This window comes from Rhinatrema bivittatum, chromosome 7, assembly GCF_901001135.1.
Source record: "Rhinatrema bivittatum chromosome 7, aRhiBiv1.1, whole genome shotgun sequence".
Taxonomy (NCBI): domain Eukaryota; kingdom Metazoa; phylum Chordata; class Amphibia; order Gymnophiona; family Rhinatrematidae; genus Rhinatrema; species Rhinatrema bivittatum.
In genome coordinates, this window is record NC_042621.1 from 31,174,025 (window position 1) to 31,199,362 (window position 25,338).

Consider the following 25,338-nt stretch of genomic DNA (forward strand, 5'->3'; position numbering starts at 1 on the left):
CTTGTTAGTAATTCTTTATGAATATCGCATCTCAGTTTGGTTTAGTTTAGTTTTTACAGTCTCTTGCAGAATTTTTAAATGCTATTCAAAAACGGGACTGGAGTCAACTCATACCCTATGGGTAAATCTCATTTAGTAGCAGTTTGTTTTAGTGATTCCATTGGTGGTTTGTTTTAACATGATCAATTATCTATCCTTTAAAAATCGATCGTTTTTTCTACTATTTGCTAACTAAATTTAACCGATTCTGTTTTACTTTTAGCAGACTTTGAATATATACAGTGTGTTTTCACCGCGGCTGCGTAATGATCGCACAGAACAGGCTTTTAGAAAGAGGCTGTAACAGCATCTGGCTTATCTTTTTGTTTTAATACATGTTGAGGGTATACTCTCAATACAAAATGTCTTATGATTACTGCATGCCACACTTGTTCATAAACTCATTTAGATCTGCCTTTACAATCCCCTGTTCCTTAAAAAAAACGGGACGTGTGTTTCCTGATAACAGTTAAGTTTTGATACCTTCGCATATCCTATACCTCTGTATATAAAAAATTGTATTTGCCTTCAATATTTCCATTAAGAACTATTTGTCTCACCAACCGATCAGTTTTCATTATTATTATTTTTTATTTCTATTTTTATTTATTTTTTAATTTGACTTACTCTGCTCCACTTTTTTAAGGTTGCACACTATGGGGTAGATTTTATAATTTTGCGCAAGCGCGTACTTTTGTTCGCGCACCAGGCGCGAACAAAAGTACGCTAGATTTTATAAGATACGCGCGTAGCCGCACATATCTTATAAAATCCGGGGTCGGCGCGCGCAAGGGGGTGCACATTTGTGCAACTTGCGCGCACTGAGCCGGGCTCGCGCTGCCTGTTCCCTCCGAGGCCGCTCCGAAATCGGAGCGGCCTCGGAGGGAACTTTCTTTCCACCCCCCCGCACCTTCCCCTCCCTTCCCCTACCTAACCCACCCCTCCGGCCCTATCTAAACCCCCGCCTACCCTTTGTTTTTAAGTTTTATTGAGGTTCTTTTTATTCTTTCCATTTTTGTTTTTATCCATTTTGTTTTTATCCTCTTATCTTCATCCATTTTTAACTGTAGACTGGTTGATACTTTGGTTTTTTCTTTCTAATAGATCACAACACCAAGTTGCTCTGTCTGGATTGAATAACATTTTTGACTGCTTACTGTATCTTTCACAATCGAAGATACTCACCAACGATAGGTACTTGTATTTTTTGTTTTCCGACCATAAAGCAAAATTGCTTACCTTGTAATAGGTGTTATCCCAGGACAGCAGGATGTAATCCTCACATATGGGTGACGTCAGCAACGGAGCCCTAGTGTGGGAAAAACTTCTTTCAAAGTTTCTAGAAACTTTTGACTGGCATCCTGAGGCTACTGAGCATGCCCAGCATGCCATGATACTCTGTGCGACAGGGGTCTCACTTCAGTCTCGTATGTAGCAATAAGCGTTAGCAAAATAAATTTAGAAAAATAAGAAGGCCCAACTCCGCGGGGTGGCGGGTGGGTTTATGAGGACTATATCCTGCTGTCCTGGGATAACACCTATTACAAGGTAAGCAATTTTGCTTTATCCCAGGACAAGCAGGATGCTAGTCCTCACATATGGGTGATTAGCAAGCTAGAGGCTGAGTCATTTAATATGAAGGCAACAGTGATGTGTTGTTGTGGAAATGAGTCAGCTGAAGATCACAGCAGATTGGTTGTAGAAGGAGTTGGGATTATACTGGAAACAAGTTCTTTAAGACAGATTGTCCATAGGCCGAATCTTGTCTTCCTTGCTTGTCCAAGCAGTAATGAACTGCAAAAGTGTGAAGAGAAGTCCATGTTGCTGCTTTACATATGTCAAGGATTGGCACTGAACGGAAGTGTGCTACTGAGGTTGACATTGCTCTTATGGAGAGTGCCTTTACTTGTCCTTGGAGAGGAAGGCCTGCTTTTTCATAGCAAAACTGTATGCAATCTGCTAGCCAGTTGGATAGAGTATGTTTACCCACTGCTTTACCCGGTTTGTTTGGATAATAGGAAACAAAAAGCTGATTTGATTTTCTGTGTATTTCAGTGCGGTTTAAGTAAAAGGATAGCGCACGTTTACAGTCCAAGGTATGTAAGTCTGATTCTCCTTGATGTGAGTGAGGTCTTGGAAAGAATGTGGGTAAAACTATGGATTGATTCAAGTGGAATTCTGTGACTACTTTGGGAAGGAATTTTGGATGCGTATGGAGGACCACTCTGTCATGTAGGAACTTTGTGTAGGGTGCATACGTGACTAGTGCTTGTAATTCACTAACTCTTCTAGCTGAAGTAATGGCTATGAGGAAGGTAGTCTTCCATGTGAGAAATTTAAGATCACAGGAGTCTATGGGTTCGAAAGGAGAACGCATAAGTCTTGTTAATACCAGATTCAAGTCCCATTCTATGACTGGAGGTCGAATTGGTGGTTTGAGTTGAGCTAAGCCTCTCATAAATCTGCTGACGAGAGGTTGTGTGGAAATTGGTGCATCTCCCACCTTGTTATGGTAAGCAGAGATTGCACTCAAATGGACTCTTACAGATGAAGTCTGAAGACCAGAGTCTGAAAGATGGTATAAGTAGTCCAGTAGCGAGGTAATGGTGCAAGTGAAGGGATCAATGTTGTTTTGCTTGCACCACAAGGTGAATCTTTTCCATTTGGAAGCGTAATTCTTTCGAGTGGAAGGTTTATGTGAAGCTATAAGCACTTGGGAGATATGAGTTGAAAGATTAAGTGGTTGTAAGATTAAGCTTTCAACATCCATGCTGTGAGGGATAGGGACTGGAGGTTGGGATGGCGCAACCGACCCTGATCCTGAGTTATGAGAGTGGGAGCTACTCCCAGGCGAATTGGATCCCTGACTGAGAGGTCTAGAAGTGTGGGAAACCATACTTGTCGAGGCCAATATGGGGCTATGAGTATCATGGACCCCTTGTCCTGTTGTAGCTTCACTAGAGTCTTGGTTATGAGCGGTATCGGACGATACGCATATAGTAGGCCTGAGTTCCAAGGGCGAGCGAAGGCGTCCTTGGCTGTCTGGTTCTTGTGCGTGCGTAGAAAACAGAACTTGTCCACTTTGTGATTCAGATGTGACGCAAAGAGGTCTATTGTTGGATGTCCCCAACGTTGGAATATCTTGGTCGCTACTGAAGGATCCAGAGACGACTCGTGTGGTTGGAAATGACGACTGAGTCGATCTGCTACTACATTGTGTATGCCTGCCAGATAAGTGGCCCGGAGGAACATTGAGTGGTTCAGGGCCCATCCCCAAATCTGTGCAGCTTCTTCACAAAAGAGATACGAGCCCGTACCTCCTTGTTTGTTGATGTACCACATGGCTACTGTGTTGTCTGTTTGGATCAGAACAGTCTTGTGTGAAAGGCAGTCCTTGAACGCATGCAGCGCATAACGTATAGCTCGAAGTTCCAGGAAATTGATTTGAAATGTTGCTTCGAGCTTTGTCCAAGTTCCTTGAGTTTGGAGATTGTCTATGTGGGCTCCCCAACCCAAGGTGGATGCATTTGTAGTTAAAGTAATCTGTGGGACTGGTTGTTGGAAGGGTAGGCCCTTGCGCAAGTTGTCCTTGTTCGCCCACCAAAGGAGAGAAGAACATAGTTGGTGGATTACTTGAATTGGAGAATGCAGTGGTTGAATGGCTAGGATCCATTGTGATCTTAAAGTCCATTGGGTTACTCTCATGGCTAGTCTCGCCATAGGAGTGACATGAACTGTGGAGGCCATGTGGCCTAGTAAGGTTAGAAACTGATGAGCTGTTGCCTGCGTGTTTGAGAGAATGGAATTTGCTAGTAAGGCCAATGTTTCTGCTCGATCCTCGGGTAGAAAAGCCTTTGCAAGGATGGTGTTCAGCTCTGCTCCTATGAATTGGAGCAGGTGAGACGGTGTGAGATGGGACTTTTGGTAATTGATGAGAAATCCATGGAGTGAAGTAGAACAATTGTCTGGTTGAGAGAAGTTATTGCTCCTTGTTGAGATTGACTTCTGATGAGCCAGTCGTCTAAGTATGGGAAGACATGAACACCTTGCTTGTGTAAGTGTGCTGCTATTACTGCCAGACATTTTTGAATACTCTGGGAGCAGAGATGAGTCCGAAGGGAAGTACTCTGTATTGGAAATGTTGATGACCCACCATGAAGCGCAGGTACTTGCGGTGAGGAGGAAATATTGGGATGTGAGCGTATGCGTCTTGAAGGTCCAGAGAACAAAGCCAATCTTCTTTTTGGAGAAGTGAAGCATAGTGCCTAGCGAGACCATTCTGAACTTTTCCTTTTTTAGAAATTTGTTTAGATTTCTGAGGTCTAGGATGGGCCGTAGGCCTCCTGTTTTCTTTGGAATGAGGAAATATCGAGAGTAGAATCTTCTGCCCTGCTGAGATTGGGGCACTAATTCTATGGCCCTGGATTTCAAAAGGGTGGATAATTCTATTTGAAGTTGAATAATGTGATTTCTGTTGGGAGGAATCCGAGGTGCTTGAAGTTCTGTAGGTACTGCTAGGAAATTGAGCTTGTACCCGTGAGATATGATGGAAAGAACCTATTGATCCGTTGTTATAGTTTTCCATGTGTTGTAAAAGTTGGATAATCTTCCCCCCACAGGGAGCTCTGGCTGAGGATTCAGGGATTGGCTGAGTTCTCTGGAGATGTTTTCAAAAACCAGCCGGGGGACCGGTTTGAGTGGCAGGTGCAGGTCTGGTTGTTCTTTGTTGGCAAGGTTGTGGCCTGTGCTGGGATCTTGCCTGGCGAGGCCTAGTTGCAGGAGGATAATATCTTTTAGGACGGTAATAGGGCCTTCGAATATCCCTCCACTGGGACCGATGTGCAGTGTGGGTAGTGGTATCATGAGGCATGGAAGATAACTGCCTTAATGTCTCAGTATGGTCCTTTAGTTGAGAGACCGCTTCCTGAACTTTTGTTCCAAATAAGTTGTCTCCTGCGCAGGGTAAGTCTACTAATTTTTCTTGGACCTCTGTCCTGAGGTCTGATGCTTTTAGCCAGGCCCACCTCCTAGCGCTTATACCAGAAGCTGCCACCCTTGAGGCTGTCTCAAATGAGTCATAGGCAGCTCTCACTTCATGCTTCCCCGCCTCAAAAGCTTTATGAATTAGATTTTGTGCTGGCTCTCTGAATTCCTGGGGTAAAGATGGTATAAATTCCTCCATCTGCTTCCATAGGTTCCTTTGGTACTGTGTGATGTACAATTGGTAGGCTGCAATTCTAGAGTTGAGGATTGCACCTTGAAATACCTTACGTCCAAAAGTGTCCAAGAACCTATTATCTTTCCCTGGATCTTTTCGCTTTCTTCTGTGCTGACTCTACAACTACAGAAGAATGTGGGAGTTGGGATTTTTGGAAACCCGGTGCAGGTTGGACTAAATAGGTGGAGTCCATTCTTTTATTGATGGGAAGAACAGAGCAAGGATGTTCCCACATTCTTTGCTGAAGTTGGAGAAGAATATCATGGATAGTATTGCCATGATTTGCTTGGGGGGGGATCTACAAATTGTAGCACCTCAAGAGTTTGGTGGCGTAGATCCTGCTCAGACTCTAACTTAAATGGGATAGAGTCGGCCATTTCTTGGATAAAAGAGGAAAAAGTAAGGTCTTCTGGTGGAGACTGCTTTCTTGGATGTGGAGGAGACGGGTCAGACATAAAAGTTTCTGAGGTGTCAGACTGTGTGTCACTCCATGAGTCATAATCTGGAGTATGTGGACCTGGTTTTCCAGTTGGATGTGGAGGAGGTACACCAGAGGGCCCTGGGATGGGTTCTTGTGAAGAAGCCTCCTCTTCCACCGGGTTTGAAGGTAAGGAATCCAGCAGATCTTGATATTTTTTCTGAAGCACTGAGTATAATCTTGCTTCAGATGATACATCCACTCCAGCCGGAAGTGGCATCGTAGATTTTGTTTTTGTCATCAATGATATCGGTGTCTTTCCTCTCAATGACTGTTCAGTACCAATACCACGTATGTACGACGATGCTGGATGAAAAGGCGCAGGAAACATCGATGATGTACCCGATGAAAATGGGGGCATCGATGAGGGCATCATGGTTGATGCTGTCGCCTGATGAATAGCTGTGTTCTGTGGTCTCGGGAAGGATTCTGGAGTCAAGAATGAACCCGGAAGCTGGACGGGGCTTTGCACTGCTATGGTGGTGGTAGACATGGCAGTGAGCGGCATCGACACAGCGGCCGGCATCAGGTGAGTACCTGGTCTCGGGACGGTTGTCGGCATCGGGTCGGTGCCCGGCATCGGGACGGTGCCCGGCATCGGGTCGGTACCTGGCATTGGGAGATGTCCCGGAATCGATGTCATCGTCGATGGAATAGACATCGGTACCGATTGTACCGGCATCGGTGACGTCGATGTTGAGGTGGACGTCACCGGCATCAGCGATGTCGCTGGCATCGGTGGAGGCACCGGCAAGTGTTCCTTGATCACCTGTAAGACTGCCTCTTTTATATAGGCTGTGAAGTCTTGCGGTATCGATGTAGAGGGTGTCACCGGTGGAGGTATTGATGACTCCTTCTGTTGCAGAAGAGTTGACGGAGTAGGCCCCTCCAGCATCAAGGCTATGGTAATTTTAGGCCGTTTCTCTAATGGTTCTCCTCGGACAGATCCTGACGGTGAGGCCGAGGCGTGCCTGTGGCGATGTTTATGCCTAGGCCTTATGTCTGCCGCCGAGCGTATCGACGATGTCGATGGGGTAGGAGAGGATTTATCTCCGGAACCATCGGTTCGGCACTTTTTTAACAATACCTTTTTCGATACTCCTGATAGTGAAGACTTCAAAGAAGTGGCCAGAGAAGGAGTCAGTTGTAAACTGAAAAGCTGTTGGATCTTTTCCTGGCGGAGCTTACGGCCTTTTGGCGTCATTTCTTGACATTTCTCGCAAGAGGAAATGTCATGTTTTTCGCCGAGACATCTAACGCACTCTTCGTGCGGATCGGTAACCGACATTGTGCGGTTGCAAGTCGGGCATCTTTTGAATCCTGATGACATTTTGACATCGACGGCCGTCGATGACAGAAAATTGAATAGTGTTTTTTAACGCTAAAATAGTTCACCATCCGGTGATATGAGAAAAAATGAGAAACTTTGAGACCCCTTACGGGAGAAAGAAGGAGTGTAACTAGTAAGTATTGCTGAGGTAAACTCAGAGGGCTCAGGTATCCGTGCTGCTGTCCAGCGGCGCGAAAAAACAAAGACTGAAGTGAGACCCCTGTGGCACAGAGTATCATGGCATGCTGGGCATGCTCAGTAGCCTCAGGCTGCCAGTCAAAAGTTTCTAGAAACTTTGACAGAAGTTTTTCCCGCACTAGGACTCCGTTGCTGACGTCACCCATATGTGAGGACTAGCATCCTGCTTGTCCTGGGATAACCTACCTTTACTGTGTGTCAGTGTCCTCTGTGCCCAGCACGTATAAGTACTTCAATTACTTATCATTCATTTATGAGTCTTAGTCCTTTGTACCAAGGATAATACACATACAAATATACCCACACTTTTCCTTACACTTACACATGATTCTCATGAGAAACGGTACTATTTGTTTATGCATTCCTGCATGTCATTAAAATATGTGCACACCATTTGATTTATCTGATTCATTATCAGGTAGATCTTAAATAAGTATGCGTGCGAGTACTTTTGTTCGCGCAACCGGCGTGAATAAAAGTACGCCGGATTTTATAAGATACGCACGTAGCCGCGCGTATCTTATAAAATCCAGGGTCGGTGCACGCAAGGCTGTGCAAAATCGGCAGCCTGCACACGCCGAGCCACGCAGCCTGCCTCCGTTCCCTCCGAGGCCGCTCCGAAATCGGAGCAGCCTCAGAGGGAACTTTCCTTCTGCGTACCCTCTCCTTCCCCTCCCTTCCCCACCCCCCAGCCCTACCTAAATCCCCCCCTACCTTTTGTTGTGTAAGTTACGTCTGCTTGAAGCAGGCGTAACTTGCGCGCGCCGCCTCGGCATCCCCCGGCACAGGCCGCAGTACCGGGGAACTCGGGACCGCCCTCCCGGCCTGCCCCCAAACCATCACCACGCCCCCGGACCTGCCCCGGCCTGCCCCCTGACCCCGGACATACCCCCGGACTGCCGACACACCACCGGACACGCCCCCTCCCATCCCTTTTACGAAGCCCCGGGACTTACGTGCGACCCAGGGCTTTGCGCGCACTGGCGGCCTATACAAAACAGGTGCGCCGGTGCGCGCAGAGATTTTAAAATCTAGCCCTATATGTGTACACTTGTATCACTCACATTTTTGTCATTGTTGTCAGTATATGTGTACATAATCTTTGTTTGTTTCATTACATATGCACATAGTCATTTTTGCTTTATTTATACTTATTTATGTGACATATGTAAGTGTATTTTATTTTAAATGTTAAGAGTTATTTTTTGCCCTCAACAGCCCCTGAGGCAGCTCCTGTGGGAGTGAAACTCGGCCAGAGTCGGGCTTATTCCTATAAAGGCTACTTTTACACCGATCACCTTTGTTTCTTCGCTTATCAGCAATTTGGATTGGCTTCCATTTTGTTTCTTGGGTCCATTTCTTATGTTATGTTCTTATCCAAAACTTTTTTAAACCCAGCTACCCTAACTGCACTAACCAAATCCTCTGGCAACAAATTCCAGAGCTTAATTGTGCATTGAGGGAAACAGAATTTTCTTCGATTAGTTTTAAATGTGCTACTTGCTAACTTCATGGCATGCCCCCTAGTCCTTCTGTTATCCAAAAGAATAAATAACTGATTCACATTTACCCGTTCTATGCCTCTCATGATTTTAAAGACCTCTATCATATCCCCCTTCAGCCGTCTCTTCTCCAAGCTGATCAGCTCTAGCCTTTCCTCCTAGGGGAGCTGTTCCATCCCCTTTATCATTTTGGTCACCCTTCTCTGTACCTTCTCCATCGCAACTATATCTTTTTTGAGATGTGGCAACCAGAACTGTACACAGTACTCAATGTGTGGTCTCACCATGGAGCAATATAGAGGCATTATGCCATTTTCCGTTTTATTCAACATTCCGTTCCTAATAATTCCTAACATTGTTTGCTTTTTTGACTGCCACAGCGCACCAAGCTGATGATTTCAATATATGCTGAAAAGTTTAAATGTGATTGCATATTACCGAAAGTTATGAACATACCATTATTTGCAACTGTGAGCCCAACTAGTGAACAAATAGGGCGAACAAATTCTGGTCTCATAAATTTTTGCAGCCTGTCTTTTGCATATGGAAATACTAAACAGCATGTCTTCTGATTGTCATCTGCAAGTAAAAGAAATATCCATGTGTAAAGTACACATATATTTGCATACAAAAATGAAAACAATTCTTAAATTTACTATTTTTTTCTTCAAATATTTTCATATATTCAACAATTTTTTTATTTTGTAAAGAATGTAAGAATGAGGTTTTAGACTTTTTATGTTGTTTGCGGTTTGTTACATTATGTTAAATATTTGTGAACCGTTATGATGGTCTTTTCCAAATAGCCGTATATTAAAGTTATTTAAATAAAATAAATAAACAATAAAAATAAAACTGAATACAATTACTGCAGAATCAAAGCTGAAATTACCATTCTGGGGATTATTGGCACAGGCACAGAGAGCACTACAGACAGAAGACCACAATTGGTAACACTGGTTAATGTTTTCATGCGACATATTCATTTCAGACAGTGAAAGAGTTGTTCTGTTAAAAAAAAAAAAAGATAAACAAAATCAAAAGCATAAGTCAGAAGTTTTTAGTATATCTACACCTATTCTTACTGTTAAGATGTAAATTAAAATGCTATGTATTTACCTAAATAGCTGTAGCAAGATATTAATGCAGCCTGTTTCTCTTGCAAGAGATTGTCCAGTCTCTGTAAACATTCACCATTTCAATAAAAAAGATTCATTATTCTGCTGCATTTCAGCATCTTCAGCATATCATACATCAACAGAAATAAATATGTAATAATTTAACATAATAAAATACAAATCAGAACAATTCTTCAGTTTTTATAATATTCCCATCAGGAATAAATAGTGCTACTGATTGCTAACTATAAATGTTTATTTATGAATAAAAACATGGGGCTGGTGTTTGATCCCACGGAGGAAGAAAAGATGGCTGCTACTGCAGTGATTCCTGACAGCCAAAGAAATAGTATTGAGATTAAGTCTTGAAAGAGACTACCTACAGCCCTCTTGGCTATTTCATCTGAGGTGGAGATAAAAAGAAATTTAAAACAATAAAAAATATAGGGCCATAACAATTGAAAAAACTTTGCGATAACAGCACATAGTGGGGGAAGGACAGAACCCAGTAGTACACTTATAATTGCATTTATTAGTCAATAGCACTACAAAAAGTCCTAAGTAAGAATGAATCCTTGCAGTACTTGGCATATATACAGGAGAGACTGCAGGAGAAAATGAAAAACAATGGAGGCTGCTCAGGACAAAATCTGATGAGACCTCTAAGGAAACAAGCCTTGATAAACAGAAAAAAACATAATTAGGCCTAATATTCAGATACTGCATAGCTGGATAAGTAGGACATAACCGGTTATCTAGTGAACGCTGAATATCCAGTTATGTTCAGCGGCTGCTGAATATCCAATTAGGTTCAGCAACCACTAGATAGCTGGATAAGTCACTTATCCAGTTATCTTGCTAGCCGGTAAACTTGGAGGCGGGCAGTGGGTGGATTGGAGCGGCGCTATTTAGCTGGATAACTTATCTAAGTAGTGATATTCAGCCTTATCCGGATAAGTTATCTGTCTAAGGCCTGGATTTTCTTATGTCGCACAGCTTACTGAATCCCGCGGTAAAGGGGGGCGAAGTAAGGGGAGGGCCTGCGAAAGCCAGTAGTGAACACACCACCCCTGTGTTATCGCTGCTGGCTTTTGCATCCAATAGCGCCACCGTGAAAGGTGGCACTATTGGGCGCGCTACTGGTGTCGATAACGGGTCTTATCTTATCGCCGCCAGCGAAGTTACCGCCGCGTCTGCCCTGACGTCTTCCGCTCCCGACGTCGCCCGTATGACATAGTGAGGGCAAAGGTAGCGCCGGCGCCATTTTGAATATTGGCAATACGGCCCGCGTGCAGGAGGTCGCTCCCGGACCCCCGCTGGACTTTTGGCAAGTCTGGTGGGGGTCAGGAGGCCCCCCCAAGCTGGCCAAAAGTCCCTGGGGGTCCAGCGGGGGTCCGGGAGCGATCTCCTGCACGCGTGACGTCGGGAGCCAGGAACCAAAATGGCGCCGGCGCTACCTTTGCCCTGTCACATGATAAGGGCAAAGGGCCACCGGCGCCATTTCTCTTAACGCAGCCATGGCCAGAGAGCGGGAGATCGTGCCGGGACCCCTTCCCCACTGGACCCCAGGTAATTTAAAACATTTTGGGGGGGTTCGGGAGGGTGGGGGATTTGTTTTAAAGGGTCGGGGTGGGTTTTAGGGTTGTTTTGGTGTGCCGGTTTTCCCACCCTCTCCTGATTTACGATTTTTAACGATTTAAAAACAAAACAAAACACGACGATCAGATTTCCCTCCCCCCCCAGCCAAAATCGATCGTTAAGACGATCGATCACACGATTCACACCCCTACTACTGATGTAGACATAGCCCTTACTGAATGTGCTTTTACTCGCCCCTGGAGAGGAATGTTTGCTTTTTCATAACAGAATTCGATACATTCTGCTAGCCAGTTGGAGAGAGTCTGTTTTCCTACCGCAACTCCTGGTTTATTTTTGTCAAAAGAAACAGAGTTGGGTGGATTTCCTATGGACCGTCGTGCAGTTCAGGTAAAAAGCTAGCGCATGTTTACAGTCTAATGTGTGTAAGACTTTCTCTCTCTGGTGAGAATGAGGTCTTGGAAAGAAAGTAGGCAGGACTATTGACTGATTGATGTGAAAATCCGTTACCACTTTTGGTAGGAATTTGGGGTGAGTGCGAAGGACTACTCGGTCATATAGGAACCTTGTGTAGGGTGAGTATGTGATGGGAGCTTGTAACTCGCTGACCCTCCTAGCCGATGTAATGGCTACTAAGAAAAATACTTTCCATGTAAGAAATTTTTTATCACAGGAATGTAGAGGCTTGAACAGTGACTGCATGAGTCTCGTTAGTACTATATTGAGGTCCCATGCAGTGACCGGTGGTTGAATGGGAGGCTTAAGGTGAAGTAAGCCTCTCATAAACCGACTTACTAGGTGTTGGCGCATCCCCTATGCCCTTGTGGTATGCCGCTATGGCACTTAGGTGTACCCTTACCGAGGATGTCTGGAGACCAGAATCGGAAAGGTGGCATAGGTAATCTAATAAAGAAGGAGTGAGGCAAGAGAAAGGGTCAAAAGCTTTTTGTGTGCACCACTTGGTAAATCTAGTCCACTTAAAGTGGTAAGCTTTACGTGTGGAAGGCTTTCGTGAAGCTAAGAGAACTTTAGAGACTTTCGTTGAAAGATTAAGTGGTTGCAGAATTAAGCTTTCAACATCCAAGCTGTCAGGGCAAGAGTTGTCAGGTTGGGATGACGCAACTTGCCCTGATTCTGAGTTACGAGACTGGGCACTGTGCCCCGGCGAATTGGTTCTCTGATCGAGAGGTCGAGGAATATGGGAAACCATACTTGTCGAGGCCAATACGGGGCTATGAGGATCATTGTTCCTCTGTCCTGTTGTAGCTTCACGAGAGTTTTGGCTATGAGCAGGATTGGAGGATACACATATAGAAGTCCTGTGTTCCAGGGGCCAGCAAAGGCGTCTCTGGGGAATGCTTGTCGACGGTCGTGGAGGGAGCAGATCCTTTCCACTTTGAGGTTCAGTTTGGATTCAAAGAGGTCTATGGTTGGGTGACCCCAGCGTTGAAGATTTTGCTCGCTACATGTGGATCCAAAGACCATTCATGGGGATGGAAATGTCGACTGAGATCATCCGTTAGGACGTTTTGTATGTCCGCTAGATAAGTTGCTCGGAGATACATGGAGTGCTCTAGAGCCCAAGCCCAAATCTGCACCCCTTCCTGGAAGAGCAGATAAGAGCCTGTGCCTACCTGTTTATGTACCACATTGCTACTGAGTTGTCCGTTTGTATCAGCACAGTCTTGTTTGAGAGGCAGTCTTTGAAGGCATAAAGGGCATATCGCATCGCCTGAAGTTCTAAGAAGTTTATCTGGCACTTCATTTCTAGCGTAGTCCACATCCCTTGTGTTTGAAGGTTGTTGATGTGAGCTCCCCATCCCAAGTTGGAGGCATCTGTGGTCAAGATGACTTGCAGAGTTGACTGTTGGAATGGGAGACCAGCTTTCAAGGCAGTTTGATTTGTCCACAAGTGGAGCGATAGGCGTAATTGGTGGGTGATCTGAATTGTGTACGATAGTGGTTGGAAAGCTTGTAGCCATTGAGATTTCAAAGTCCATTGAGTTCTTCTCATGGCTAACTTCGCCATAGGGGTAACATGTGCTGTCGAGGCCATGTGTCCTAGTAGCACTAGAAGTTGATGGGCAGAGGTGAACTGGTATTGGGTTATAGAGTTCACCAAGGGGTAGATTTTAAAACAATGCGCGTTCGCGTACTTTTGTTGGCGCACCAGTCGCAAACAAAAGTATGCTGGATTTTAGCAGATACTCCCGTAGCCGCGCGTATCTGCTAAAATCCAGGATCGGCACGCGCAAGGCTGCCGATTTTGGGCAGCTGGCACACGCTGAGCCGCGCAGCCTGCCTCCGTTCCCTCCGAGGCCGCTCCGAAATCGGAGCGGCCTCGGAGGGAACTCTCTTTCGCCCTCACCTCACCTTCCCCTCCCTTCCTCTACCTAACCCACCCCCCCGGCCCTATCTAAACCCCCCCTACCTTTGTCCAAGGATTTACGCCTCCCGGAGGGAGACGTAAATCCACGCGCGCCAGCGGGCTGCTGGCGCGCCGAGACGCAACCCGGGGGCAGTTCTGGAGGGCGCAGCCACGCCCCCTGACTGCCCCGGGCCGAAACCACGCCCCCGGGCCCGCCCCCGAAACGCCGCATCCCGCCCCCAAAACGCTGCGTCGATCGGCCCCGCCCCCGACAAAAAACCCCGGGACTTACGCGAGTCCCGGGGCTCTGCGCGCGCCGGCAGGCCTATGGAAAATAGGCGCGCAAGGCCCTGCTCGCGTAAATCTGGGCGGATTTACGCGAGCAGGGCTTTTAAAATCCGCCCCCAAATGTGCTAGATTGTTGGCACAGTCGTTTGGAAGAAAAGCTTTCACCACTGTGGTGTCAATGTCTGCTCCGAGGAACGTGAGGAGTTGAGAGGGCTCTATGTGTGATTTTTGATAGTTGATGAGAGAACCCAGGGAGTGTAATAGTATTATTGTGCTTTTTAAGGCAGACAGAGCTCCCTGCCTGGATGGACTTCTGATTAGCCAATCGTCTAGGTATGGAAAAACATGAATGCTGTTTTTTCTTAGATGTGCAGCAACCACTGCTAGACATTTTGTGAATACTCAAGGAGCAGAGGCAAGTCCGAATGGTAGGACTCTATACTGGTAATGATTTCTTCCCACTACGAATCGTAGATACTTGCGATGTTGTGTGGAAATTGGTATGTGTGCATAAGCGTCTTGAAGATCTAGAGAACAGAGCCAATCTCCCCGTTGAAGCAATGGAAGGATGGTTCCCAGGGATACCATCCGAAGTTTTTCTTTGTGAAGAAATTTGTTGAGATTGCGGAGGTCTAAGATAGGGCGAAGGCCGCCTGTTTTCTTTGGAATTAGGAAATAGCGGGAATAGAACCCTTTTCCTTGTTGAGACCGGGGAACTGGTTCGATAGCCCTGGCAGTCAGCAAAGTAGAGAGTTCTACTTGGAGTTGATGAGTGATGACCATGTTTGTCCAAAGTGGAATGGGTGGAGAATGCGGGGGTATTGTTTTGAACTTTAGACGGTATCCCCGATTTAGTATGGCTAATACCCACTGGTCCTTTGTAATAAGACTCCACTGGTGTTTGAAATGATAGAGTTGACCTCCTACTGGTAAATGGGGCATAGGATTGATGGAAAGACCTCTGTTCTCTTGATTGGCTTCAAAAACCCGCTGCTGGACCAGTTGGGTTGGGTTTTTTGCTGTTTTGGCTGGCGTGCATGTCCCCTTTGTGGTGGACGGTATGAACGCACTGATGAAGCAGGTGGGTAATATCTTCTAGGTCTATACAAGGGTCTCCTGGTGTCCCTTCTAGTTTATTTCCTTATGGAGGATGGCTGATCTGATGGTAGTTTGGAGAGTTGGCGGAGTGTCTCGTGGTGATCCTTTAACTGAGAGACGGTAGCCTGAATCTTTTCTCTGAAGAGATTGTCTCCAGTACAAGGGAGATCTGCCAATCTTTCCTGGACTTCTTGCCTGAGGTCCGAGGCCTTAAGCCAAGCCCACCTCCTTGCATTAATTGCTGATGCGGATAGGCGAGTAGATGTTTCAAAAGCATCATAAGCTGCCCGTACCTCATGTTTACCGGATTCCAGCCCCTTTGCAATGAGTGTGTTCAAAGCCAGTTGTTGCTGAGGGAGATCATCGGCAGTACCTTGAACTTGTTTCCACAAGTTTCTTTGGTACTGTGTCATATAAAGCTGGTACACTGCAATACGAGATACCAGCATGGATCCCTCAAAAACCTTTCTTCCTAAGGTATCTAAGAACTTCTGTTCTTTACCTGGTGGGACAGAAGAGTGAGGCTTTTGTTTCCTGGCTTTTTTCTGAGCTGATTCAACGACTACCGAGTGATGAGGCAGTTGGGGCTTTTGGAAACCTGGAGCATGTTGCACCAGGTGTGTGGCATCTGTTCTCCGATTTACAGCTTGTACTGAACATGGATGTTCCCACATCCTTTGTTGGAGTTCTAAAATGACTTCATGAATTGGGATTGCCATTACCTCCTTTTGTGCATCCACAAATTGAAGAACTTCGAGGGCCTTGTGTCTTGTGTCCTCCTCCGTCAGTAATTCGAAAGGAATCGTGTCCGCCAATTCCTTAATGAAATTTGTAAAGGACAAATCTTCAGGAGGGGACTTTCTCCTCTCTTCTGGTGGAGAAGGCTCAGACTGTAATTCTTCTGACTCAGTATCAGAATCCACATCCTTCCAGGGAGTATACTGAGGATGATAAGGTGATTCAGGATCATCTGGATATAGATGATGCTTTGTCGTAAAAGCAGATTTTGATGGAATCTGTTTTGGCATCATAGGAGGTAATGAAGGCATCGATGGAGAATCGATGGGCCTCGATGGGAACTGATGTCTGGTGTCACCCGATGGACCGGAACTCATTGGCATAGAGGGATCTTTTACTGACATTGATGGTTTTTCTGGTATTTGATGACAGTGAAGGCCCGATGGCCCTGGGACTGAGAGTCCCTATCATCTTCCTCCAATGAACCAGAGATCGGAATGGAAGGAGTCACCGGTAGATGCGTCGGCATCAATGGAGTCGATGGTTGCATTGGTGGTACCGGCGTCGTTGGTGCCGGAGGGAATATACCGATCAAGGCGTCGATTTTGTTCAGCAAAGACTGAAATATTGATGGATCCGATGTCGATGCCGGGGTCGGTGTCGGTACCGATGGTACGGAAGGAGGCTGGAAGTTTTGAAAAGCCTCAACGATGGCCTGCTGGACCATGGTAGTCACCTCTTCCCTGGAAACTGGGACTGTGTCCACTGTCACTGAGGAAGGTAAGACTGGCGCTACTGGCACTTCCACGACTGAGCGTGGTGGCACAGTCTCTAACACCGAGCCCGCTGGAGAGCACCTCGGTTCCTCGGGTACGGTAGGGCGTGTTGGTTCCAGTACCCGGACTCGTTTGGGCATCGGCTCGATGTCCTTCGATGGCTATGTCTTTCCATCCAATGGGTCAGTGGAATGATGTCGATGGCGTCTTTTTCCTGATGTTCCTTCGATGCCGAGGAAGATGCTATGGAGGACGCCGATGGCGTCATTGACGGACAATCACCGGTACTTTTTTCTCCTCGATGTTTTGTGACCGTGGGAGGTGTTATTCTTGGAGACGATGTCGATGTATGACGATGGGGTTTTCTTAAACAACTCCTCCATCTTGTCCAAACGGGCACGCCTGCCCTTTGGTGTCATCTGGGCACAGGTTGTACAAGCCCGGACATCGTGGCCTGATCCCAGGCACAAAACACAAACATTGTGGGGGTCGGTAATCGACATAGTCTGGTTACAATCTGGACATTTTTTGAATCCGAAGGCCATGATAAAAAGTTAGGCCAAATAACGGTCGATGACCGGCGGATACCGATAGTGAGGGTGACTGGAATCAACCGAAAATTGATTAAAAAATTGTACTCACCGAAACTATGTCGAAGGGAGACCCGATGGCAATTATTTTGTGACTGAAAAAGTTTTCTTCCCTGAGGAAAAAAGTGAGGGAAAATTTCCCAGAGCTCCTAATCTGCTTTGCTTACAGAAAGGCGGAAAAAAAGAGACTGAAGGGAGACCCCTGTGGCTGAGAATATCATGGCATGCTGGGCATGCTCAGTGGGCTCAGTGTGCCAGCCAAAAGTTTCCATATCAGGGTTCCATCTGATGATGTCACCCATATGTGAGGACTATCATCCTGCTTGTCCTGGGATAACGCATTAATGCACGCATGTGAAAAGTATAGTAGTGCATGGCGCAAAAGCAAATTTTTGGGCGGGTTTTAGTTAAATTAAGGGCCATATTGCGCTGTGCGATAGCTTTTTGCAATAGTCTCCGAAACATGAACTTTTGTACTATGCTCTCTCATCCTAGCTTGATGGTACCCTGTTATAGAGTCCATCAAGCTAGGGCGAAAGAGCATAGTAGAAATTTCATATTTTGGAGACTTTCATCACTCCAAATTATGTCAAAACTTCACCAAGGTGTACTGTGTTGTTCGTACATCTCATTCTACATGCAAAACTGATCCCTAAACCCTAAACTACCATTAACACCGCACTTCAACCTATCAGGGCGCCCTCCTATAGAGTTATAAATACATAACTACCTTGAGGTCCTTGTAAATAGTCTCTCTCTCTCTCTCTTTCTCATGGTGCGGTAACTTACAAATTTCCATAAACGCACCCCTTTTTCATAATGCATGTAGATAAACGATGGGGAAAGTTACTTAGCCATGTAGGCTATGAATATCTACCTCACTGAATATGAAATAAAAAAAAAAAAAACCAGACTGAGGACATAGCTAGTTTGTAATTACATATAATCGAATATGGAGACATTTAGTCTTACCTGTTAATTTTGTTTCCTTGAATCCTGCTAGATCAGATTAGATGTTTGGGTTTATGCCACCCTGGTAGCAGATGGAGAGAGAGAACCATAAACACTTCAGTGGCATCATCACTGTCTATAAGGAGAGGTGCAGTCTAGGCACTTGCCAGTATCCTTATGTCAAAGCAATAGAGTGGACACCCCCCCTCCCCCGTCCCATGAATCAACTATAAATCCACTATGAAAAACCTTGGACAATAGGAGGAACCCTCCAATTTATTCCCCCTCAAATTCCAAAAGGGAAAAGAAGATACAGAAAATCATTGGTTTCCCTCCAAAGACAGAACCTGTGAACTTTCCATTACACCTGGAGGATCCTCAGCCAAGGACAACATAATGCAGCCACTGACTTCCTGGGAGGATTCTGGACTTGTCTAGCATGATTCAAGGGAAGAAAATTAAAAGGTAATACTAAATTTCTCCTTCCTTATCATACTGCTAGACAGTCCAGAAAAGTGGGACATACCCAAGTCAATTCTTTTTTTTTTAATTCTCTGTTTATTACATTTTTAACTAACATTACAAGTATATCTTGCAATATGAAATTTTACAGAAACAGAAATAGATACATGTTTTTACAACATGAAATGAAATAGTGCAATCTTAAATTTGTTTCATATTCTGTTAATATTAAAAGAAAATTTAGAGAAGCATACTGAAAATGAGTGATTATACTAACACAGTATTACACAATACAAAAGGAAAAGGTAAGGAATCCCCCTTAATTTAATTTACTCCGCCATTGCTTCTCTCCCCAGTAGTGCTCTCAACTGCTCTGGGTCCCAAAACTGATAATTCTGGCCATTAATCTTAATTGTACATTTACAAGAGTATCTGAGTATGAATTGTCCACCTTTTTCAATTACTCCTTTTCTTAATGCTAGGAATTTCTTCCTTCTAAGCTGTGTAGATCTTAAGATGAAGAAACTTGATCAGATAGATAAGGATAAAAATGATCTGGAAAATCAAAAAATGAATGCTGAGCCATGAACATTTCAGATTTTCTTTTGAAGTCACAAGAAGATCTAAATATAGAACAAAAAGAGACATTTTGTTGGTTACCTTCGAGTTTATCTCTGATAAAGATAATGTTCTAAAGTTCTTTTTCCATAATAGATTAAAAACCTATTACGGTCAAAAGATCTGGATCTACCCAAGTCCATTCTAATGAAAGTGGGAAGAAGACAGCATTTGTTACTTGGATACCATGAAATTCAAACATGGTGGAATACATACTAAATTAAAATTCAAACATCGTGGAATCTTTGGACAAGTTTAATTTTGTTTCACACCTCCTTCCTTTGGGGTGGATTTTAAAAGGCCTGCGCGCGTAAATCTTTCCGGATTTACGCGTGCAGGGCCCTCGCGCGCCGATGTGCCTATTTTGCATAGGCCGCCGGCGTGCGTAAAGCCCCGGGACGCGCATAAGTCCTGGGGCTTTTGAAAAGGGGCGGGAGGGAGCGTGTCCGGGGGCGTTCCCGAAATGACGTGGCCCCCGGGACCAGAGGACGGAGCGGAGCTGCCGGCCGGCGCGCGCCCCCCCCCCACCTTCCCCCCCCTTCCCCTACCTAACCCCCCCCCCCGGCCCTATCTAAACCCCCCCTTAAAAGGTAAGGGGGGGTTTAGATAGGGCCGGGGGGGGGGGGTTAGGTAGGGGAAGGGAGGGGAAGGTGGGGGGAGGGTGAAGGAAAGTTCCCTCTGAGGCCGCTCCGAAATCGGAGCGGCCTCGGAGGGAACGGAGGTAGGCTGCGCGGCTCGGCGCGTGCAGGCTGCCGATTTTGCGCAGCCTTGCGCGCGCCGACCCCGGATTTTATAAGATACGCGTGGCTACGCGCGTATCTTATAAAATCCAGCGTACTTTTGTTCGCGCCTGCTGCGCGAACAAAAGTACGCGCTCGCGTATCGTTTGAAGATCTGCCTCTTTGTGTTTAATGAGTGAACATAAGGACAACCAAGCAGCCGCCTTTCAAAATGTCCTCCAGAGTGATCACTGTAGACTCTGGCCATGAGAATGTCTGACCCTTTATGGAATGAGCAGCAAGCTTCTTCAGCAAATATGCTGAAGAATCCCCACGAAAGCTTACGATTACTGGAAATCTGCGGGGATCACCAGTTTACATCATGTCATGCACCAAGGTCAGCCTACTCCTTTTTCCACCCTGCAAGAGATCTATCAGCTACCCAGTAAGGAATTTCTTCCGTACATGCAGATACGTCACTTTGTACTTCAGTCACAGGCTAAAGGTCTGATGTCACCCTCTCGCTCCTTGTTCGAGGGCTATTGCACCTCCTCCAAGGCCATCGGGGGACTTATTTCCAAGATCTATCAACAGCTACTGTCTCGCCCATTTACTAAACATGCGCACATGATAGCCTGGGAAACTGACCTTCAGAAATCCTTCAATGCTGAGGATTGGATCACTCTGTTCTCCAAGGTCTCCAGGGGCAATGTCTCCACTCGGATCACCGAAGCCAACTACAAGATTTTATACCGGTGGCACTTAACACCTGTCAGACTTCATCGTTGTTACCCTCGGCTCGATCCACACTGCTGGAGGAATTGCCACCAAGTCGGGACATTTATTCATATGTGGTGGGACTGTGAATTTATTAAGCCTCTTTGGACCTATGTCTCCCAGTTACTGTCAGATCTTCTTCAGATTCCTTGCCACCTTACCATGGAGCAGGCGCTTCTATTCTCTCCAGGGGACTATCTGACGGCCTCCGCTCAACAACTAGTATATCAAATCTGCACAGCGACAAAAATGGAGATTGCTTATCATTGGAAAAGACCGAAACCACCCACCCCTAGTGAGTTGCTAAATCGCTTGGATAGGACTTGCACTCTATATCGCCTCACGGCGCTGAAATATCATCGTCTCTCTAAATTCAATAATACCTGGGAGCCATACATCACATGGAGACCTCTCACCTTCACGACACCAGTATAAGACTTTGTACCATGCTCCACCTCCTTAAGAACTGCCTCAATGGCGCGGGTGGATGGGATGGTGCACCGACGATCCGGAGTAGATGGACTATGATTGGCATGAGGGGGGGGAGGGGAATTGGGGATAATTACGTTACTAATGTTGCTTGTTTTTCTTATGCTAATTATTTAGTACTTTCCACTTAGGCATATGCCATAGGTGGCTGTTTTGCCTCACTTTATGCTGTACATCTATGTTTGATTCTAACAGCAATAAAAATTGTCAATTAAAAAAAAAAAATATGCTGAAGAAATCATCTCCTTAGTCCACCTGGACAATGACGATTTTGAAGCTACCACTCCCTTAAAATATATGATGAATAAAACAAAAAGTCTGTTTTCTGAAATTAATTAGTCACCTTTAAGTATCAGAGGAGGATCTGATGAACATCTAAGAAGCCAGAGCCTTGGCCATAGGCGCCATTACCTGAAGGTCGCCATAGCGCCACCAGTGTAAAAGGGAAAAAGATGTTGCCTGCAGCTGCCATCCAATGCAGTATAGCCCCGCTGGAATTAGCAGTATGGCTGGCAGGTTATGACCCTGCCGGAATTAGAATGGCCAGCGTGGCCTTAGAAGGAGCAGTGCAGCCTGCCTGCTGGAAGAAGCACAAGGTCAGAGCTGAGCTGGCCCCTGCAGCCCAAAGATTAAATCAGGACCCACAAAGCAAAGCGGTAGTCAGTCTAGGGTAGCCACGGATGTGAAAAAAACAAAAACAAGACCGATGCCTTGGAAAGAAGATTTATTCAATAGAACAGAACCCGCCCGACTCTGGCCGAGTTTCACTCTTACGGCTGCATCAGGGGCTCTACAAAATACAATAAATATAGACTTTAATAGTAATAAAAACAACCCAATAATATAAATAAAGTAAAACGAATTGCATAATATTGAGATAAACTGATGAACAGTCAATGAGAAACTTTGTATCTCAAAACAAATGAACAAAGGAGACGACAAGTTGAATGTTAAAATAAAGAACAGAGAAGAAAACATTGATGTATGAGTCAACATTACCTTTAAATTGAATAATATCTAGAGTATGTACTCAAGTACAATGTGTAATTTCTGGAAGTATCCACTAAAAATAAAGATGAAAAATTAAGTGTTAAGAGAAAATGTAAAAAATTAAAATTAAAAAGGAAAAGTAAACAATACAAAATAAATAATTAAATTAAAATGTATATATAAAAATAAAAAATAAGAATAAAAATCATAAGAACACATAAGTAATATAAAGAATGAAATAAAAATTAATAAGTAAAAGGAAAATTAGTTCCCTGTACGTACCAGGATCAGTCCAGACACCTGGGTTGTGACTCCGCACCAGCAGATGGAGCACCCTCACATATAGTAAGGCGCCACCCACAGCTCCTCAGTCTTTCTCTGTCTCCAGCAGATGGGGCAGGTTCACCCACAGTCTCTGGTGGTCCCTGGGTAGTTGGTAGCTAGTCAGGGATTTTTGAGTTTGAAAAAAAAAAATAATAAAATAAATTATAAGAAGAAGAAAAGGAATCAGAAGAAAGCGTCGCCCTCGTCCTGAGAGCCTCCCAGGGGGGTTGTAAGGTTCTGAGGGGACCATCCCCCCCTGGTTGAGGCCGCTGCTGAGGGTTGAGGACCTGGCCTGTCTGGCAGCAGCGTCGGGGGTGACACCGGGGAGCCCGGTTCACTCACCCCCGCTGGAGCAGAAGGATCAGGACCAGGTTCAGCGGCAAGTAGAAAAAGAAAAAAAAAAAAAAGGAACTGTATTTACTTTTGTTTTTGTCTGTTTTCTGCCGGTTCGCCATCCTCACTGTTTGCCTTGTTCGCCGTTCGGGGGAAGAGCAGGGCTGACTTTCTTGTTTTTAGGTGGCTTCTTTCCTCATCGAGTCGAGCTGGTGCAAGCATGCCGAGGGGGGCTACGTGCCGCGCGTGCGGCTCGGCGCGCGCGCGGGTGTCTCGCGAAGAAGTTTGCTCGAGCTGCATTTCGGGCGGTGAGGGGCCGTCCGAGGTCGGTCTGGGGGCCCGATCTCGGCCGGCGCGATCGCTGCCGCGCGCTGGACCCGACGGGGAAGGCAGGGCTGATCCGTTCCCGCTTAGCGGGAACGGATCAGCCCTGCCTTCCCCGTCGGCTCCTGCCTTCCCCGTCGCGGGAACGGCGGCCATTTTGGAAACCGTGAGGGAGGCCACGAGGAGGGCCGTAGAAGATGGCGGATTGCCCCCGGCGCTGTCTCCACAGCAGCGGGACCCCGGGGGGGGGGACCTCCGAGGGGGGCTGCATCGCCGGGGGATCGGAGCCAGGATGAGGCCTCCTTGGATTCGGAGGCCTCATTTTCTTCAGATTTTGCAGTCCTGTTGCAGAAAATTTTGAAGTATAAACGTTCCAAGAGGAAAAGAGGTAGGACAGCAAATAAAGGGGGTTCAGACGGACGGTCGGAACCCCAGAAGAGGAGAGCGGGGGAGGCTCTCCGGAGACCCGCGGACCCGCTTAGACAGCGGCGCCTGGTGCGGGGAGCTCCCCAGGATACCGACTCCGAGTCGGCCTCATCGGAGGAAGCGGACCCGGAGGTAGGGCCCCTGGGGGAAGAAGGAGCGCCCGCTGAAGAGGATCCAGTCCACTCTGGGACCAGCAAGGGCACTCCAGCGGTGGAAGGTGATGACCCCAAGGTGGTGCGTTTGTTCCGGAAGGAGGAACTGGCACCTCTTATCCCGGCTATCCTGCGAGAGGTGGGGGTGGATGCTCCACCCATGGAGGCCCGAAAGGATGCCAAGATGGACCCGGTCCTGTTGGGTCTTACGGGACCGGCGGTGGCCTTCCCTTTACATTTCTCTGCCTCTGATATTCTCTTCCGGGAATGGGATACCCCGGAATTGGGCCTGAAGGTGAGTAAAGCTATGGATAAGCTGTATCCATTGCCGGATGATGCGCTTGAACTCCTTCGTCTTCCTAGAGTGGATGCCGCGGTGTCGGCGGTCACAAAACGGTCGACGATACCAGTTACAGGGGCCACGGCGCTCAAGGATATTTAGGATAGGAAACTGGAGGCTCAACTCAAGAAAGTGTTTGAGGCTTCGGCCCTGGGAGTCCGTGCGGCGATTTGTAGTAACTTTGCTCTGAGGGCCGGTTTGCGCTGGGCCCAAGTGCTTCAGGCCAATGCGGGCCTCTCGGGAGAAGAGGCTGCGCAAGCAGATAACTTGGAGCCGGTGATCGCGTACAGCGTGGACGCTATGCATGACCTTCTGAGGACTTCGGCCAGGGCCATGGTCTTGGCGGTTTCCGCTCGCCGTCTCCTTTGGCTCCGCAATTGGGCGGCGGATGGATCCTCCAAGGCTCACCTGGGCTCGCTCCCATTTAAAGGGAAGTTGTTGTTTGGCAAGCAACTGGATGACTTGATGCAGTCTCTGGGGGAAAACAGGGTTTTCAAGTTACTGGAGGACAGGTACCGGGCTCGACCGTCTTTCCCCAATAGGTCCCGGTTCCAAGGGCCCAGAAAGTCACGGCCGCAGAGGTCGTCAGGGGCCTCTTATCGATCTGGTTCCTCTAGGCCGTCGTCATGGTCCCAGTCCTTTCGTGGGAGGAAGTATGGAAGACAAGGCGGTCCCACGTCAGGAACCGGCCCGAAAGCTGCCCAATGAAACGCGGAGGGTCCATTCCCCGCAGCTGGCTCCCATGGTCGCTCCAAACGTAGGAGCCAGGTTGACGCGTTTTTACGGGGAATGGACCAGGATAACCACGGACCAGTGGGTCCTCAGCGTGATAAGACAAGGTTACGCGTTAGATTTTGCTCGGATTCCGGCGGACAAGTTTATTGTTTCCCCTTGCAAGGGTCACAACAAGCGAGTGGCAGTCCTGGATACGCTGCGACGTCTAGAAGACCTGGGCGCGGTAGTTCCCGTACCTCTGGGACAGCGCCGTCGGGGCCGGTACTCAATTTATTTCATCGTGCCAAAGAAGGAGGGCACTTTCAGGCCCATCTTAGACCTAAAAGGGGTCAACAGGTGTCTTCGTGTTCCTCGATTCAAA

At 46.6% G+C, this 25,338-nt stretch overlaps 1 protein-coding gene across 1 annotated transcript in view; it reads right to left on the reverse strand.

Annotated features, from left to right (window-relative positions):
• The window catches only part of TERB1 (telomere repeat binding bouquet formation protein 1), a 643,822-nt gene that overhangs the window by 488,814 nt on the left and 129,670 nt on the right, over window positions 1-25,338 (reverse strand). Inside the window, exons 7-9 of the mRNA XM_029608198.1 lie at window positions 9,885-9,945; window positions 9,658-9,773; window positions 9,222-9,344 (exon numbers count right to left, since the gene is read on the reverse strand). Coding sequence (XP_029464058.1) covers window positions 9,222-9,344; window positions 9,658-9,773; window positions 9,885-9,945 — 300 coding nt within the window. The remainder of the gene's footprint in view (window positions 1-9,221; window positions 9,345-9,657; window positions 9,774-9,884; window positions 9,946-25,338) is intronic.